This window comes from Amblyomma americanum, chromosome 1 (assembly GCF_052857255.1).
Source record: "Amblyomma americanum isolate KBUSLIRL-KWMA chromosome 1, ASM5285725v1, whole genome shotgun sequence".
NCBI lineage: Eukaryota > Metazoa > Arthropoda > Arachnida > Ixodida > Ixodidae > Amblyomma > Amblyomma americanum.
In genome coordinates this window covers 462,255,481-462,274,358 of record NC_135497.1, presented here as the reverse complement: position 1 = coordinate 462,274,358, position 18,878 = coordinate 462,255,481, and the positions used below count along the sequence as shown (strand labels likewise).

General features: G+C 48.2%; 2 protein-coding genes across 2 annotated transcripts in view; one reads left to right on the top strand and one right to left on the bottom strand.

Moving 5' to 3' along the window:
- Positions 1–271: 271 nt before the first annotated feature.
- Positions 272–1,355, bottom strand: LOC144116033 (heat shock protein 30-like). The gene has a single exon (XM_077650696.1). It carries the CDS (start codon positions 1,229–1,231, stop codon positions 653–655), a length of 579 nt encoding a protein of 192 aa, XP_077506822.1. The 5' UTR covers positions 1,232–1,355; the 3' UTR covers positions 272–652.
- A 670-nt stretch (positions 1,356–2,025) lies between these two features.
- The window catches only part of LOC144104505 (uncharacterized), a 55,147-nt gene continuing 38,294 nt past the window's right edge, over positions 2,026–18,878 (top strand). The window contains exon 1 of the mRNA XM_077637578.1: positions 2,026–2,101. The gene's annotated coding sequence lies outside the window, so the exon portion shown is untranslated. The remainder of the gene's footprint in view (positions 2,102–18,878) is intronic.

Genomic DNA, 18,878 nt, shown 5'->3' with positions numbered 1-18,878 from the left:
ATTTTTGTGTAAACGTCTAATCATTGCACGCTGTCAGAAATGTGTTGTCCGTCTTGCTGTACAATCCACTTGCGCAGAGCGCACCGACCTATCTCTTACAGTTTTAAAATATGTTAACGGTAAAAAAATTCGCACTTAATAAGGTAGGCATACCATTTTCAAAATAAGAGTTGAACCCGGATGTATGCAACCAAGGGCAGCAAGCACTGAACTCACAGAGGCATGTGACATCGGCGCTGGCTGCCCTGGACAGAGAAACAGACACGCTTGGTCGAACAGTAAATAAACAACTTCATTGCTCGCTGACGGGCACGAGTGTACAACGACGTACAAAAGAATTGATGGAAGCCACAATAAACGAACGTCAAAGGAGAAAACCACAAGAGAGCGATTGCTAAAGCGCGAGCTTCGTCCGTCGCTGTTTGGCGTGGATCGTGCAGAGCCGATCGCGGCTGTCTAGAGAGTTCTACTACCTATCGAGGCGAGGTCATTGAGAACCTTCCCCCCCCCCAAACAGAGCAGACGCTTTCGCTGGAAACGTCCCTTTAGGAAACAAGCGGCGAAATTTTCTCATAGCCGGCAGTGAACCAGTCCGGCCACGGAGTATGCCAATGTTCTCTAGACGAGGCTGATCTACGTCCGCCGCTGGCGCTCATCGCTCGACGGGCTTGGCGCCGAAGTTGTCGCGGCTAACGCTGCGCTCGATCTCGCAGCGCACGGGGATCAGGTACTCGATGCCCTGGCTTTTCTCCACGGGAAGAGGGATCTGCACGATGAGCTTGTTCTCAGGCGTCAGCTTGCACGCGATCTTCTCGACGTCGACGCCCTCGGGCAGCACCACGTTCCTCTTGAGCTCGCGCCTGACGGTGGTGTCGCCTTCGCTCTTCTCGTTGAAGGCGCGGATGGTCATGTTGCGGCCGACGGCCTTCAGGGAGATGTCGTCAGCCTTGAAGCCTTCGACGTCGAGCTCCACGGAGATCTTGTCTTTGTCGTCGCTGGGCAGGACTTTGACTTCCTTGACAATACTCTGCTGGCGCTCGGGCCTCGGCGGTCCCCCGCTCGAGCCGAGCAGCTTGTGCTCGGGAAACATGTCGTCCAGGTAGCGCATGCAGTCCGGGAACTCCTTGGCGAAGTCATCCATCTGGCGCCGCACATCCGCGGCGCTGGAGCCTTCAAAGACCCGGTGCACCTTCTTCACCTCGGTGCGGGTCTGGGTCGTGGCGCTCGACATATCGGCTGGCAAGTCTGCTGGCCCAAGCTGTGCGGGGAGCGTCTGGAGTCGACTGAGCGCGGGAGTACTGGCGGCACGTTCTGCGCTCGTCGCGAGGCGATATATGTCTTGGCTCGTTGGCCGTTCTTCTCACCCTTTCTTTCTTTCTTTCTTTCTTTCTTTCTTTCGGAGCCTTGCTCGCCCACTGCGAGCTTTGGCAGGCTTGCGTGCGCTGCTGGCGCGCTGGTTTCAGTTTTATTTATAGCATTACCGGCGCCGAAAGGAGGCGGGGAAGGTGGCCCGCGGAGGGTCGCTTCCAAAAAAGCCGGCCCTCCCTCGCAACTTTTGCGCACTTTTCATTGCTTTCCTGCTATTTTCATGCGCAAGAAGCTCCTTCGGCCTTACTTCATCGCCGAGCGCGCTCTCTGTCTGCGCCGGCCATCTTGGACCCGGCGCCGAAAAGTGACAAACAACGGAGTAATAAGCCCCCTCGCAGCCAAGGGCGTCAGGGCCATGTCATCTGTGTGACGTCACGCGTACTCCATGCGCGCCACGAGAATGAAAAGCGGTCGTCCGGTGTAGGAGCATGAGTCACGAGCCCCGTTCGAGCCAGAGGGGCGAAAGACGCGTGGGCCACTTATGAGACGAGGAGTCGCGACCTGCTTTTGTTTTCAGGGCACTGATTTACGACCCAATTTTTCCGCGACCCGACTCGGCGTTTGCGGGGCGGGGCGTGAGAGTGAGCTGCAATGAGCCTATCAGTCACTGAGCATGCGTGCCCTCAGTTCACAGAATATTTTCAGAACGAAAGATGACCTCGGTGCAGGTGTCGCTGTCGCCCCAAGCATAACAGCTCACTTTCGCACCCTGCTGGAACAGGAAATTCATGAGGTAAGAACGGTGTCACTAGGTCACTAATCTGGCTCTGTTCGTAAAAAATTAGGACAGCGGAAATTTTTTTTTTCTTCCGCGCCCGACAATGCACAGGCGGCTTTCGGAAGCCTTCTCATGGCAAGAAATTTCAGAAAAGCGCATTTTTCAAAGGGATTAGTTGTTATCAACGCAGTTTTTTTTATGTGCAGTAAGATTCTACTATAGCAATCAACACAACTGCTGATCCCTCATAGGAAGGCTTGCATTTCTTTTCCTATTAACGTTTCCCAAACGTTCCTCATTCGCGTTCTATAACAGTCTTAGCTACTCGATGCGAGCGATGGACAAACTTCAAGAGAATTGTTTTGCTACGTATTCGAAGAATCGACCATTACCCATTACCTTCAGTATTTCCATAGCAGTACCTTACAATATTCCACAGTTGCCTCAGAATTAAAATTGATGGCAAACAATTTTGGACTGGAATTGAGTTCACAGGACTGGATGTTTTATGTAAGCCATTACGTTTCCTTGTTTTTATTTTGGCCGCGAACTGTGATCCATTTGCAGACTGCACCAGGAATAGTCTCTAACCTAACGAGGCAATTACGGTGAGCACAAACAGTGACGCACGTTCTTCGGCGGGTGCAGCCCGAGTTTCCTCTCGTTGGTCTCACTGCAGTTGTTTGCTTACACCCGACAGACAGGAGAGCTAAGTACACGCGCCGAAATCATCCATCTTTTCAGATGGGGAAAGAAATTTCGCATCCGGCATTTCGGTCATTTTGAAACAAGGCGTGGCTTTTTGTGCGCCACTTCATAACTTGGTGAGGGCGAAAATCACACAAGCAACCGCAAACAAGCATGATAGTAATGGCAGTTTCTAAGCATCTGTGCATTGCCATCAGAGATCGTGCATAATAGTCGACTTGATGCTTATAGGACCCATAATAGCTGCAGATCTGTTGGATCAAGCGCAGAAAGGTTTGTTTCCCTGTCTGCACTAGTTTAAGCTCTTGAAACAGCCAGATGCGGCTCAATAAAGAATACGGATTATTTTAATCTTTATGCCGCAAGTTCCAGTTGGTAGCGTACGACTGTACCCTAAACCGCACGGTCGACAAGAACGTACAACGGAATGTGCTGTCGGTGTCAAAAGTCTCCAGAACGCGTAATCGGGAACCGAAGCTGATAGCTATATGATTAGCCGTGGGCTGTACGCCAAACTTGTAGAGGTGAAATTCACACTCGCGTTCTGTGATGTGTCCTAGCGATCGCAGAGGATCGCTAAAAAACGTGGCAGCTATTAGCCGAAATCGCTAGCCGCTCGTCGTGAAGAAATTTCTCTCCCATAGCGCAGGTGCCACAGGTGACCCGAGTGTATAGCCACTGTTGAAGGTGGGGATCGGGGTCGCTTCTCGACACAACCTCGGTCAAGATGATGCCCGCTCCGTCCAGGACAGGAGTGCCGCTGAGTGAAGAATTCGTTAGTGAAGGAAAAAGACTTGGTTTATTTTACATATTTACAAGCTTTTGAGTTCAGAAGTGAGCTCCTTCAACTGCATCTGCAGTCCAGTTTTATACACTGCGTCTTCCCTACATTCCCCAGGTAGGGAACGCCCTCGCAGTGGTGGGTGTGGCCAAAATTTTTACTATCACACACAAACAGACACCTCCGCACACATGGACACGCCCCTGGCATAAGTTGAGTCCGAGGGAAAGGGGTATGCGGCCAGGACCCCGTCGAGCTGGCAGGAGACGTCAGGTGGTTCGCCCGCTCTCCGCCGGTCGGTGAACTTCGAAGAAACCGAGGCATAATCCCCAGTTGTTCGGCCATTAGCGATGGCCGGAGAAGCCTGCAGACCAGCCACTGTGGCGATCCGTTCCGACGCTGGTGCTGTGCCCGTGAGGCCAGGGGTAGTCGGGTCGGTGGAGACGTCGGGGAAAATCGGAAGACAGCCGGAACCACTTCGCGGCCGGCGACAGCGACTCCTTATAGGGATTTTCGCAGAACCTTGCTCCCCGCTTGTCCCACGCAGCAACGACCTGGCGAGCGCGGTAAATGCATACCGCAGACACATGGCGAGAGATTCTGTCTTGGTGGCAATCCTCGAGACATGCTGGCGCCAATCATAATACCAGCTGGCGGCCATTCCTAATACCACACAGTCATGCTAAAAGAGCAGCGCTGCGCACTTTAAAAGCAACCACTCCCCTCCCTGGGTGCTTTACGTTTGACAGAAGTTTTGGATGTCATCTGGCATGTGTAGAATAACAATGAAACCAAAGGTTCAAAGGTGTTCAGTCCGGCGGGGGGCATTCATTGCGATTTGGAAAAAAAATACATGCACATGTTAAAAGGTGCACGGTGCTCCTTTAAAAAAATCGCTATGTAATGCACCTTCCCGCCCCTCTCTTCTCTGTGATGAAGCCGCCCGTATGGGAGCCGATACGTCCATTGTTTTTCTCGTTCTTGCTCCTTTTGGTGAGTGCATGCAGTTGTCAAATCTTATCGTAACTACCAGAAACTTTTACTTTGAAGTGCCTCAGTTTGCAGTTATCTTACTCTAAAGTAGTTTGTAAAGAATTGAAGAGAACGCAAAATACTCTAGTATCTCCTCAAAACTGCGACCCGGTTAAACACGATGCAGTTTGTGGTGGTTCCCGCTGTTCATTAGGCGTTATCGTGGCTAGGGCAGTGCGCAAGGTGCACGCACACCTCGCGTGCTACTCGCGACGGCCTCGGCTCTAACTGCTAAACAACGTCAGTAACCCTCCAAAACTGAAATTCCATTCTCGCCGAAAGTGAAAAAAAGACTTCTCATTGCGTCCTTTTTTTCTCCCTTTTTTTGATGCTCTGCACGATTCCAATGCAAACCACAGCTTCTTGTCTCTGTTCTCGCTCATTCTCTTGCAGGTTTTATGAAGAAAGCGTTCCAGTTTCGTCGGTGCTACCATGAACCCTATGCAATATTGGTACATTTGTTTTTTGTTCCTTTACGGTATCTCCTTCCTCTTTTTTTCTATATCTTATACCCTGGCTTCAAGGTGATCTCTTTTCTTTACACAGAGAGAGTTCTTTACTGAAAAGCACAAAACTTCGCCGGCCTATCAGCACTGTATGCACTTGCCACATGGCACGGTGTAGATATAGGCTAGCTTAACCATTTTCTTCAGCGTACAGGGGTGATGGGAAGAAATGCGAACAAAGCGATCCTATGCGCTTCGCTGTTCTCATTTCTTTTCATCACGCTTTTAGTCCCATGTTAGCAAAAATACACCAGAGTCGTCCATTATGCATTCCACGACAACTCTAGCGTCTTTTCCTTACCAGCTTGGTAAAAGTGCGAAGAAAAAAACTCGAACAGCGCAGTGCGTATGCGCCGCGTTGTGCGCGTTTCTTTCCATCGCGATAGTACAGTACTGAAGAGGTTCAGTGCGCTATGACTTACTTGGGTCATTTTATTTTCTCAAGAAGTCCTTCCTTAGATAGGCTGTTGAAAACTAATGCAAAATATTTTCGTCTTTAAACTGAGTAGATATCCTTTACGGACTCCTGCGTATAGGCTGGGTGTAGATGATGGAATTTGGTATCTACCTGCCTGGGATGCGTTTCTAAGAGTGATTTGATATTTGTGAACACAGACGGCGGATAAGCACTGTTTTTCAACTGTAGAGGTTATCTAGAGAAGGCACACTGTCGAATGCAGCGGCCCTCGTCGATGTGCAAATTAAGCGACTGCCGTTTCAAGTGTTGTCACTCACATATGCCAAAGAAAAAGTCGCTTTTCCTAGTCCTGCACGTTGCCTATCCTGGGGGCGCTCTTTTCTAGCACATGTCTAACACCTCACAATTAGTGTCTACCATCGCACCTCAGTTTACAAGTACATCGCTAGCTATGAGACATGGCCTCAGAGGTGAGGCATTTGACAGAGTTGGCTAAAACCGGCTGATCACTGAAACAGACTGTGTGCTAGACAGGTAGTTAAACAATAAATTTGGCTGGCGGTTGAGCACTGCTAAGAACGAAATATTGTGCGGGAGCACAATTTTTTGCAAGTGGACACCACCGCCACGTAATCGAAAGCGCGCTTGAGGTGTCCTCTGACCCAGGTAGCCAGTTATGGCGGTTTCAAATTTTCATCGTCAATGCCAATTTACTCAATGTACGAAGCGACCCATGCTCCAGTGCCCCGTTTCGGCTGCAGTGTTGTCAACGCCAACGCGTATTGCTCTATTACCGTGTTGATGCCGCAACAATGGCCACGCGAACGTACACAACGTGCCTCCTTTTCCAAAGGTAACCAGGTTGTATAGCGGAACAGTCATCGCACTCATGAAACTATAAATCACGGTGAGCTAAGCAGAACCCTTTCTCTCACCTTCCAATACCTTTTGGTTTTTAGGAGAGCCGTAGGGGCTCCACTAAATGAGAGAAAAACAAAGCATGCACCTTGGTTACTTTTGGCAAAAACTGTACATCATTTTTTCACTGCGGCCACATACCTCAAAGCGCGAATATTATCAATCAATATCTTGGTGCGGGTTAGATGGGGAATCATCGTAGTTGTTCCCTCTCTTTCTTCTTTGTTGCTTCAGGCTGCCGCTTTCTATGCGACTATCAGTTTGACAGTAGTATTATTTGATGGAGATGATGATTTGCGATGCACACAGCGAGAGTGGGTTGTAGTGTAATACAAGACGGGATCGGCTGCAGCGATAGGCTAGCGCTATCGTGCAGTGGCTCGCGAAGCTGATGTGTTCGCGTGGCCGTGGGTTCCCAAGCAGCACAAGTAATTGGCCCAACATTGGAGCCGCATTGCCAAAGGCCGGCCATATAAAGGACCAGGATGGGACCATCCTGTTGCAATATTGGGCCGCTGACCGGTGCTGCTTGGGTTCGAATCCCATTTGCGGTTATATTTATTTATTTATTTATTTATTTATTTATTTATTTATTTATTTATTTATTTATTTATTGTTTGCCGAAGGCAACCCTGGAGGTCAGTCATCCCACAAACCAGTTCGCCGGTTTGATATCATGAAGTAATGCTTCCGCACTAAAATTATCGTTCGAGCGGGGCTCGAACCCGAGACCACCGCCCGTTGGTGGCAGTCACTCTACCTACTGAGCTAACCAGAACGGATAGGAGGTGGCAGAGCGAGAGAGAAATGATATATGATCATTATATAGAAATGCTTAAACATTATGAACGCTCCACACGAACGGACTGACTCAAACTCCCTGCCCTGCTACAGACTGCAGCAGCATGCTGCCCAACCTCGGAGTGGGCGTTGTTTTCACAACAGTCTTCGAACAGCATTAGGGCCTTAATTTGCACCCATTATACGAAAACTTTTCGAACGTTTGAAAACATATACGAATATTTAGAAATATTTCCAACTTGCACTATTTGATACACTGATCTAACCGAATAGAATCATACCGGATTCGCTCTTCAATATTTTCGAATATTTACACATCTCTAGAAATGACGGTATCAAAAATCTATGCCAGCTAACAGCTCGCCTATTCATGGCAGGACAAAATTATTGTGCCACGGATGTAAAGTTATAGCATACAGAAATAAAATGCGAGCAACTACGATCAATTACTCATATAGGACATTCAGTTAGTGCTCTATTCGTAAAAGAATTTACCGACTGAGTGATACAATGTTGGAACTTTGCTTGGCGGTTGTATGGCGCACACACACACACACGCACGCACGCACGCACGAGGCACGCGCGCACGCACACACACACACACACACACACACACACACACACACACACACACACACACACACACACACACACACACACACACACACACACACACACACACACACACACACACGCACGCACATACAAAAATAATATTAAAGATGGGAGTAACACCCTATAATCGACCTCCAGCGCAAACAATTGAAGAACAGCCAATGGTTCACGTTGAGGACGCCGTTTTCTTATATCTTTCCTGAGATAAAAACGCGTAAGCACTTGTCGCAAGCAGCTGAATTGGTGTACTCGCGAATTGTATGTGAAATCATTGTGAAATTCTTTGTTTGATTCCTTGTTTGCTATTTTGGTGAAGCAAGTACGGTTTTCTTTCGTGTTAAAGTCACAAACTTCCCTTAGCGAAACGTAAATGAGGCCACTTACTGCGCCGTTATATGAAATAATTTTTGAATGCCTGATTTATGAGCTGCTCTTGCTTGCGCCTCTCAGTGTTGGCGAAGGAATGAATTCTTGCTCCAGAAACCGTTGAGCTACTTACAGAAACAGAGTTGGCACACATTTAGTCATTTTACGAGTATATGGATACAGCTTAGTTGACCACATTAAAATCATTGTAATTGATTGCTGGCAAAAATAATTGTCCGTAAAAGCATCGATGCGTTGTTCCTACTTGACATGACGTCATGTGGTCTCTGTTAGCTAATCATCGGTTAAAAGCCTTGCACTCGTTTATTCTTAAGTGGCATATTAGTCGACCTTTCAGAATGCGTGCGTCCTCGCCCCCGTAGGGGTTCTAAAGAAAGCACTGATTGGCGACATGAACCCATGGGCCAAGACGCAAGAAGTAAAATATGTGGTGGTAGAATGTGGTGTCAAACGCCCCGAAGCGATGCTGCAAATTCCAACAAGCTGCTTTCGCTGATTAATAAGGTAAGCCGGCAAGCTTGCTCTACTAATTTTTTTATCTAAATTCCGCAAATTCGAAACCGCGACCTTGGGCCCAGCAGCAGGACGCCAAAGCGGTAGACTGTTGAGTGTGAAGTACGCACGTGAACACTACCAACCCAAAGTGCGCATCCGACTTTCTTGCGATGCGGATGAATACAATAAAAGCTTTATCCACAACTAAAGCAATCCGAGTTCCATGAAGCAGTAACCTGAGCGGGCGCACGTCTCAGGAGCTTTGAGAGACTCACCCTTAAATATACTCATTGATTTCTCAAAGACTGCCAGCACAGAACAATCCACGCGCAATCCAAGAAAACGACCGTCGGTGTGCTTACGTAACACCTCCTCCCAGCTACGTTTCAACAGCTGAAGGAGGCTGCACCTCAGAATAGAGCCTTATTCATTACCACAGGAGAGCAGTAGAAGATACACAACCCCGTAACCGAGGACGTTGCCTCTGATTGTGCAATGCTGCGTGCGGGCTCAGCGTATCTTCCGGGAAGAGAATATTCCTTCGCCCCATTAGTAGCGATTTGTAGACTCTCATACCGCGGCTTTTGATGAATGGAAAAAGGATACTGAACCTAGGAGAGAAATAATGACAGAAAAACTGAAAAAAGACAGCAAGAAATCTTATTGAAAGCCACACCTATAGTTCTCAAACTCCACCAGAGACTGCGAATACTGTTATACGGCCACAATCGTCGCTTCGTGATGACGCCCATCTGGAATCATTTTCTTTCCACTATCGGCACATAGCAGTGATGGTGGTCCCCTTGGTGCAAGTCCAAAGGCCCGGGCACAGTCCCCCTTTCTTAGTGGAGCCACGCAATGCCACTCGCACTTCCGCTCTGTGCACAACGTGCCTCCGTCTCCGCCATCTGAGCACGTAAAGCCAACTTAGGGACGCGTACAAGGACCATAACAAACACGAACGCTCTCTGAAAACGTGTATGTCGTAAACCAGCGTCCACATTTCTTCTCTTAATCGTTCGCGTTTTGCGGACGCTTTTTATTGCTAAAGCACTACTCTGGAGGATCAGAGCCTTTCAGGATAATGTATGTGCACCTTGGGAGCATACAAAAAAGTGGCAGAAGCAGAAATCACATCATTGTTTACTACTGGGAGTCGCACGAGCGGCAGAGTGAACAGATCAGCTTCAAAGGCCGTTGTGCGAGACCACCAGGCTATCGCCTCAGCCGAGCACGGCTCCTATTAATCTGCAGGAAGGAAGGAAGGAAGGAAGGCCTCAGACGTTGCTGGCACATACCCACTACGGGGGAGTGGCCAAGACACAAGCGGTTAATTACTGGATACAGGAAAGGTTTGACGGGAAAAGGAGTGCTAATAGTATGTAGTCTGAGAGATTGGAAGAGGGAAGGAAAGGGGTCCAGTTAACTTGGAGATCAAAGACGGGACAATTGTTTAATGTGTATAATAGTACACAATGCCTGTAATGTTGCAATGTCGTACTGACTGAGGGCGGGAAAAAGATTAGAATGGGAGTCGCTGCGTTTCTTGAAGAAAATTTTGGCACAGAAGAGCGCACACTCCTGTCGCTTCGTCCAAGCAAAGAAGCGCCAATGGAAACAACAACCGCGGAAGACACAGGCAAGCCCAGTTGATGAAATAAAATTTGCAAAAGACGCTTCCTCAAATGAGAAAAGCGGCGGCAGAACAGCAGGAAGTGATCTATTGTCTCATGTTCGGCACAAAAAGGGCACAGTGGGGATGCTGCCAGGCCAGATCTGTGAAGGTAGAAATTTAGAAGGGAAACCCGGCAACGCAAGCGCGTGAAAGAGACCTCTAGTCTGCGTGAGCGCCAGTCTTTGCTACTCCAAGGATGCAGAAGATGCTGATATTCGGGAGATGATGTAAGAGCCGAGGCAGCAAATTCCTGAAATATTTTGTAGCTGCGAAACCTCACCGCAGCTGTATATGCACACGATGGCAGGACAGCAACAATTGGGCCGCTGAGAGAGGCTCTTGCTAAGGAATCTGCAACCTCATTTAAGTGAAAGCCCATGTGACCGGGTACCCAAAGCAACCTTACCGAATACAGATGGAGCGGAATCAGGAACTTAAAGAGGCGTAATGGCCGAGAGTCAGTGGGTGAGGATAAGGAAGAGCAAATGGACAGAGAGTCTGTCATAACCACGACCTGGGAAACGGTAGATTCTAATTTTCGTAAGGCTAAGATTACTGCTAATAATTCAGCCAGAAAAATTGGAGTGAAGTCAGGAAGACGGAGAGAAAAAGACCAATCCAGTGAAGGCGAAAAAATTCCCACACATGCCTTTTCGCGATCCTGCGAGGCATCGGTAGCAATAAGAACATGAGAGGAAAAGGACCTTAGGTGGTCCTGCAATAGACCCTGAAGAAGCGGGAAGGGCTGCAGCTTTGCATTCGATGGGAAAATGTCATCGAATTCAATCTGGACAGATGAGGAGTTGTTATATATTTGGCGGACACCTGTGAAATGAATATTTAAGCAATCAAGGAGGGACTGCACGTAACATATCTGCGGGGTATGAAATCGAGACCAGGCAGCACTAGAAAAGGCGGAAGGTTGACTAAGAAATATTATACTGGAAGCGTGAAGAGGTGAGTCGCACAATTTTAAAAATGTTTGAACTGTTAAAAGGCGAACCTAGCTGATAACGAAGGCATTCGCGCCTCAAGGTGTAGAACAGCAGTGGCGACATATTTTGGAAGCCACAGACAAAGGCGCAACGCCTCACGCTCCAAAAGCACAAGAGGGCTAAGTTTATAGGCAGGAGCTCCTGAGAATAAAACACACCCGAACTCCAAAATTGGGCGGACGTACATTTTATAAATCATCAGAAGCGTATGCCTTCTCATGCCTGACCTAGCACTACAAAGCCTGCGCAGGATGCCAATGACCCGAACTCCTTTTGCAGAAACTTGCTCAATGTGTGGCCGCCAGGAGAGAGTAGAGTCGTATATTACACCGAGATACTTCACCGTCTGAACTTGAGGTATTATGTTATTTCTATAGACCAGGCAGATGTTTACAGGAACAGAAACTGGAAATACTAACAATGCGCATTTCTTCACATTAAGGGACAGATGAATTCTTCCTAGCCAGTTGTCAAGAACATTGAGGTAATTTTGCAGGGTTCGATAAAGAGTGTGAATGTCACCTGCTGATGCAAAAAATGCAATATCGTCGGCGTACACATAAGTTTTCACATTTTGAATGCATGGAATTGAGCTTAGAAAAATGTTAAAAGGAACAGGGGAGAGAACTGATCCTTGCGGAACACCTGTCTGTGGAAATCTCCTTGAGGAAATACCATTTTGGCAGCAGTAAAAATCTCTATTTTCCAAAAAAACAGAAAGCCAGGCTACAAAATAGCTTGGGAAGTTGAGTTCCTGTAATCTTAGTAATAGAGTCGAGTGCTCCACGCTGTCGTATGCTTTACTGACATCCAAGGTGACAAGCGCAGCAAACGTTTTTCTATTGCGAGCTAATTTAATACGACTCTCAAGGTCAGAATGAGCACACCAAATTGAACAACCCGGCCTGAAACCAATTTGGCATGGATTCAATACAACATTTTCTGAAATGAATGACATGACACGGCTGAGAAGGACCCTTTCCACCAATTTCACAAGGTTCGATGTTAACGAAATAGGGCGTATATTGTCTCAAGTTAAGCCATCCCCTTGCTTTTTAAGCAATGGAACTATTTCAGCAAGACGCCACTCATGCGGTATCCAAGGCCCTTTAATAGAATGGTTAATTAGAGCCAACAAGTCTGCAGGAGATTCATTGAACAATATTTTGATCATAGATGAAGTGACCTTATCGGGGCCAGGAGCCGCTGGGGATAAGCGCAGAACAATTTGCGACAGCTCAGGCATAGAGACCTCAGTGAAATCACTTGAGGTGCGTGTGAATACTGTAGGAGAAGGTAAAGCAGATGTAAAGCGAAGCTCTAGGCCACACGCAATATCCTCTAAGGCTTTTGCGATGTCAGCAGGGGACTGAACAAGGGATTCAATGTTGGCAGCCAGAGTAATCACCTTGTTGCGTCTCATGAAATTAAACAAAGGTCGTTTATTTCCTGATTGGGAAAGGAAATCATAAAGATTTGTATTATACTCCTCCTTTGCACGGGCGACAGTGCGCTTAAATGTTTCTGCAACATACTTATAATCCAGCCAATTTTTTGGGCATTGATTGATGAGAAGTTTCTTCCAAGCTGCTTTCCGTCGTCTATATGCAAGCGTGCACTCAGCATTCCACCAATTGTTCGCGATTGCACCCTTTGTTCTCTTAAGCAAAAATTCAGACTTTTGCCTTGCATGGTCCAGTACTGAGCATAGATGTGCTGCCTTGCTTACGGCACTTCTCTGAGCGCGAGTGTCTGAAGTGATTTGGAGGGCTGATTTTAGCGTGTCTTTAAAGCGATTGTAATTTATGAACATGCGCTGATGTCGCTCAGGAAGAGTTAATTTACACGCAAACTTGAAACTAATCGGTAGATGACCTCTGTTTGTTGCACAGTCAACAGGCGCCCAAGACATAACAGAGACTCCTGGGGAGGAAAAAGTTAAATCCAAGGCAGAGCGGCATTGACTGCGAACAAACGTAGGCAATCCGGAATTGTTGCAGATCAAGTTTTGCGAGAAGCCTAATCAAATAGTCTAGAACCAAAGCTGTCTGTTTTAAACCCCCAAGTCACGCAGAGCGGCATTGACTGCGAACAAACGTAGGCAATCCGGAATTGTTGCAGATCAAGTTTTGCGAGAAGCCCAATCAAATAGTCTAGAACCAAAGCTGTCTGTTTTAAACCCCCAAGTCACATGGTGCGAATTGAAGTCGCCAAGTAATAGAACCTGAGATCGGCTACTAGACATGAGTGAGTCAAGGGGCCGAGTGTCACGCACACCAGACGGGGAATATGCATTAGCTACCGTAAAGGGCTGTTGACCTGGGACACTGAGGTCAACCGCAAGGATTTCCCATTCATTGTCCGCATATTGAAAAGAAATGCATGCCCTGTGGCAAAACTTTGTAGATATGAGCACTAACAACCCTCCCCCTCGTGATGACCGGTCATGCCGGAACGGATGGTAATCCTTGAGATGATAATTGAAATTTGAAGTTAGCCATGTTTCCTGTAAAGCAACTAAATCAGGTAGAAGCTGATTGCATAGGCAATTTAAATCTGTTGAAGCGGAGAATATAGATCGACAATTCCACTGGAGTACACTTAAGAACCCTATCTTGGCGGAAGTGCCGCAGCCGCGACTGCCTTTTCTAGAATCCTGGTCTTAGCGTTTTGACTTGCGTTACTTTTCTTTGTCTTTGACTGGGGGCAAGATGGACCTGCAATATTCAGAGGAGACCCACTTCGTTTCTGGGCGCGGAGATCAGACTCCATATCCATACAATCCATAGAGGATGCGTCCATAACGCTATGCGAAGGAGATGCCTGAGAGGTCTTTTGTTGCTCACATTATTTTTGGCCCTGTGGAGCGGAATCGATTACTACAGAAGGAGGGGTAGCTTCCGAAGCCAAAGAAGACAAGAGCGGAGCGGTGGACGCCTGCAGAAGATTGGTCATCTGAGCAGCTATGACCTGCGAAATGCACGTGGACACGGTTTCCATAATGCGATCCATTTCATTTGCCACAGCTTTCTCAACTGCCGCTGTAAAAGCCTGGGACCAACTAGAATCCATTATGGGTAGAGATTTGGCGGCCACACTAGAGTAGGCTGAGGCTCTCTCCTTGACTGCGGCAAAAGCCTCTCTTCGCGTGCATCTGCGCTTGTCTATAAGCTCGAGCACCTGAACTTCTTGTGCTCGTGCAGGACAGTCAGGCGAATCAGCAGGTTGAGCACCGCTACACAAACAACATTTCTCTTGCTGTTCAGGACATTCCTCTCTGCAATGACGTTCCCCACAGGCACAGCAGCGTAAGGCCGATTTGCAGGCTTTGCCTCTGTGGCCAAATCACCAGCAGTTTTGACACTGAAGGGGCCGAGAGTTAAAGGCATCTACGCGAAAAACCAATGGCCACACCTTAATCTCTGACGGGCAAAATATTCCTGCAAATGTGGCAATGACGGACTCCGTAGGAATTTTTTCTCCGTCAACCATCCTGCTGCATCGATGGACAGCAATCACTCCCGCAGGCAAGCGTTTCCGCAGAGCTCAATCGAGAGTCGACCCCTCGGACCAAGCCCTTCTAACATGCTCGATGAGGCGGAATGTATGTGCTCACCGGGTGGTTGGCGAATGACGTACACTTCAGCAGGTCTTCAATACAGGCTTTATCCGGCGACCTGCACAAAATACCACCCCTGCCGAACTGCCGGACGTCGGTAATGTGCATGAAATGCTGCGATGTGGACCTAAGAGCCGCCTGCACGGCCTCCGGGTTGTTCAGTCGGATAGCGCCTCCATCGGAAGGCACTAATGCGACTGAAATGCTTGAAACACCGCTGCGGAAAAAGAGGTCAATTGGGAGCTGGTCTTTAGGAAGAGATGCCGACCAAGGGGAAAACCCCTGGCCAGGAGAAGAAGTAGACATTAAGCTCTCGTCCTGCACCCAATCACCCGAGAACAGGAGCAAACAGGCACAGTCAAAAAGGAGAAATCTAGCAAGCTAGAGCAACACCGCCAGGTACTTAGCCACTGCCCCGCAGCCTGGGTAGCTGAGCCACGTCAACAGAACAGTGACCAGCGATCGAAGAGGCAGCCTTCGAACTCAATAGAGCACCCAACTCTCGCGCTGTGCATTGCAGAGCGTCGTCTTCATCAACTTCCATCTGCGATGCGAACAGTTATGCCACCTTCTTCTGAAAAGCAGCTCAAGGTTCAGACTTCGTTGATATTGAGGAAAGGATAGGCGCATAACTGGCTCCGCTGCGTCAGTGGACACCTCAATCGCGCGTCGAGGTTTGTGGCGGTGGTGTGCACCTAAAAAAAAATTCTTTCGAACATAATTTCGTGCTTAGCTATGATAAACCGAAAGCCATTTTTTATTTTACTCTTTCTGCGGCGCCATCTGAAACCAAATTTGCAAAGCACTAACTCGGCGTTGCAAAGATCTTTATTGACATAGGCGCCTTGGGCCAGCGTAAAGTATAGTGGAGTATGACGAACTGTTCTTAAAGAGACATACAACGGCTGCTGAAACGCCGGTGGTTTAAGTCGTCGCTGCTTTAGCGACAAAAGGGGATCACCGAGTCGACATTTAATAAACATTTTAAACATCGCTTCATCTTGACAGAAGAGAAGTGAGAGAGCATGACTAAGAGTTTTGAAGGAAACGTAGAACGGCGGAAGGGCCGACCAGAGGTTTATGCCGCCAGTGCTGTAGCGACAGAAGCGGATCACCGCGGCGACATTTAATAAGCATTTTAAAAAGCGCTTCAACTTGACAGAAGAGAAGTGAGAGAGCGTGGCTAACAGTTTTGAAGGAAACATAGAACGGCGGATGGACCGACCAGAGATTTAGGCCGCCAGTGCTGTAGCGATAAGAGCGGATTATTGTGACGCCGTCTAATGCATAATATAAAATGCACTTCTACTTTGTGATGCCGTGATGCACTTCAACTGCCTGCGATGCTAACCGCCTCATCGCACGACACAATGTGCAGCACTTTTCGCCCTCCTGAAACGAGTCGATGCTAATGAAGGTGAACAGATTGCAAAAGAAACAATCTCAAGCTGACTAGCAACAATCATGACACAGCTTTCAGTCCTTGGTACTATCTGCGGCCAATTCAAGCAACTCCAAGACGCCCAGTCACAACTCACCATATAAAAACAGCTCATACTGCTTGATCAAGGTCTTCTCGCGTAAAGCACACACCACACTACCCTCACCACACTGACCCCACCGGGAATCTATGCCCCCGTCCCGTCGACCGGCTTGACTGGCATTAATGGTTTGGAATATGCTCTCTCTCAAGTAAAGATGGCATCCGGTAAAGATGGCATCCGGTAAACTCCCGGTAAAGATGACATCATGGGGAGCATGCTCCGGAACGCAAGCATAGCTACTAAGTGAAAATTATTAGACATCATCTACAATCACTGGCAAACTGGCTCCCTACCACCACATTTGAAGCAATCGGTAGTCATCCCCGTTCTAAACTTGGAATAAGCCCACCCAACTTGCCAACTTGTGACTTATTTCTGTCACCTCCGTCGTCTGCAAGCTGATGGAACGCATGATCACCGCTCGACTCTCACACTGTCTTGAGACCACCAATGATTTTCACTATTTCCAGAGTCACTTCTGGCCTCAACAAGGAACACAGGATACCTGCGCCTTCTCCCCACTTACCTGAAGAGAACACGCAAACGGTGCAAAGGCGCCCAGACATCCTCATAGCTGACGATCTACACAACGTGTTCGACACCATCAGCCATCCAGCCGATCTCAACGCACTCGTCCAGGAGTTGGAGCCCGCGTAATCAACTTTGTCAAGGTCTTCCTCAATAATCGAACCTATGAAATCTATATTGATGACAATCACACGCCACAGCACTTTACGAACCGCATCGGCGTACACCATGACTCGGTCATATCTCTAACCCCATTTAAGGTCATCATGGCCAAAGTAGCAGGGCAACAAGACAAAATCGACAGCCTCTGGTTTACAGCATATGTGCACAATATCACACTTAGGACCACTTGCCGCAATTCGACACAAGAACAAAACAACATATTATAAACGGCTCTTGACATAATTGAAAATCGACAACGAAATTCGCTCTACGCGCACGCTTCCACCTCCTGAAAAGACAAAATTTCAGGTCATCCATTCACCGTCCAGTGGCGTAGACGTCAGTCTTCACTTCATGACTCCGCCTTGGGAGTGATAACTGGCCTACCCGTACACATACGCATGGATGGACTTCACCGATTCCCGCAGCTACCACCCGTGGTTCCATAAATCGCTACAGATTGGCTCAACCCTTCAAACAACCTTGCAACACACGCTGATTAGACATCACATTCTAATTCGCATCTTTGACGAGACGAGCCTTCACCTGCCCGTATTGGATCGCCTTACAGCAACATGTGAAGAAACCTGGATAACTGTTCCCAAGCCCCGACGAATGAACACCAAAGGGCTTGGTAGAGACCACTGTCAACGTCAAGTACTCGCCACACGGGACCAACAAGCATTTATACCGACGCCGCCCTATACCAGGACGAAGACACTGGCGCTACGTTTCATGCAACCGCCTGCCATAAAGAGCACTCTCCACTGCACGTCACTAGCAATAATGCGTGGAAATACTGGACTACCACCTAACTTTCAATAAGAGCCATCGACGAGGTCCTTCACCTCTGTAGCACAGGACCAGCTAGTACCGTGCACACCTACACCGACAGTCAAAAGGCAACCAAGTCGCAAAACACTCGTTCTTACAAAACATCCCTGGCAAACAGCATAACACAGCACTGCAACTATATCTGCAGGAGACCTCACATGTCTCGGTAAGCATTCACGATACTCCTGGACATCATGCACAAGAGAGCCGGGACCGGACTGCTGAAGAGGCCGTTGGCGCACAGCTAGAGGAAGACCGCAGGCGCAGCCTCGACCTGAGCCCGTAGAACTCGGACCACCCTTATTGCTTTCCGACCCCCATCAATATACCTTAATTCTTCATCACCTGCGTTAAACACTACCAGAGGGGTTTGTTGCCGGAATGTGTCCCCGACATTAAATCTCTGATCCCTTCTGGCCTTCCTCGCTCTGCCGAGGTTCTCGCTCACAAGGCAGAAGCAGGGGCAGCATGCACACCCGACATTCCGAGTCAGTGGCTTCGGGCCAGGATCTGCTGGCCCATTTGCACTTCTGACAGTAACATCGATTTACGGCACCTCATTTGAAGCTGCCCTGGCAGGGCGAGCCACCGCGCCCGCTACACCTCTGCCCTCCACATTCAGACATAATAAGACTGGACGACCCCCAATGGCGACGCCAAGCGCAAGCTCAGTGTCCTGTTCAACTTCGCTTTGGAGTCCGGCGTACTAAACATCACTTAAACAGCCCACTTCCCTCTTAAGCCCAGGCCATCCTTGTAAATAAATATATATGA

Excerpts from the sequence above, each read along its gene's own strand:
- LOC144116033 (XM_077650696.1), bottom strand. The coding sequence starts at position 1,231 with ATGTCGAGCGCCACGACCCAGACCCGCACCGAGGTGAAGAAGGTGCAC.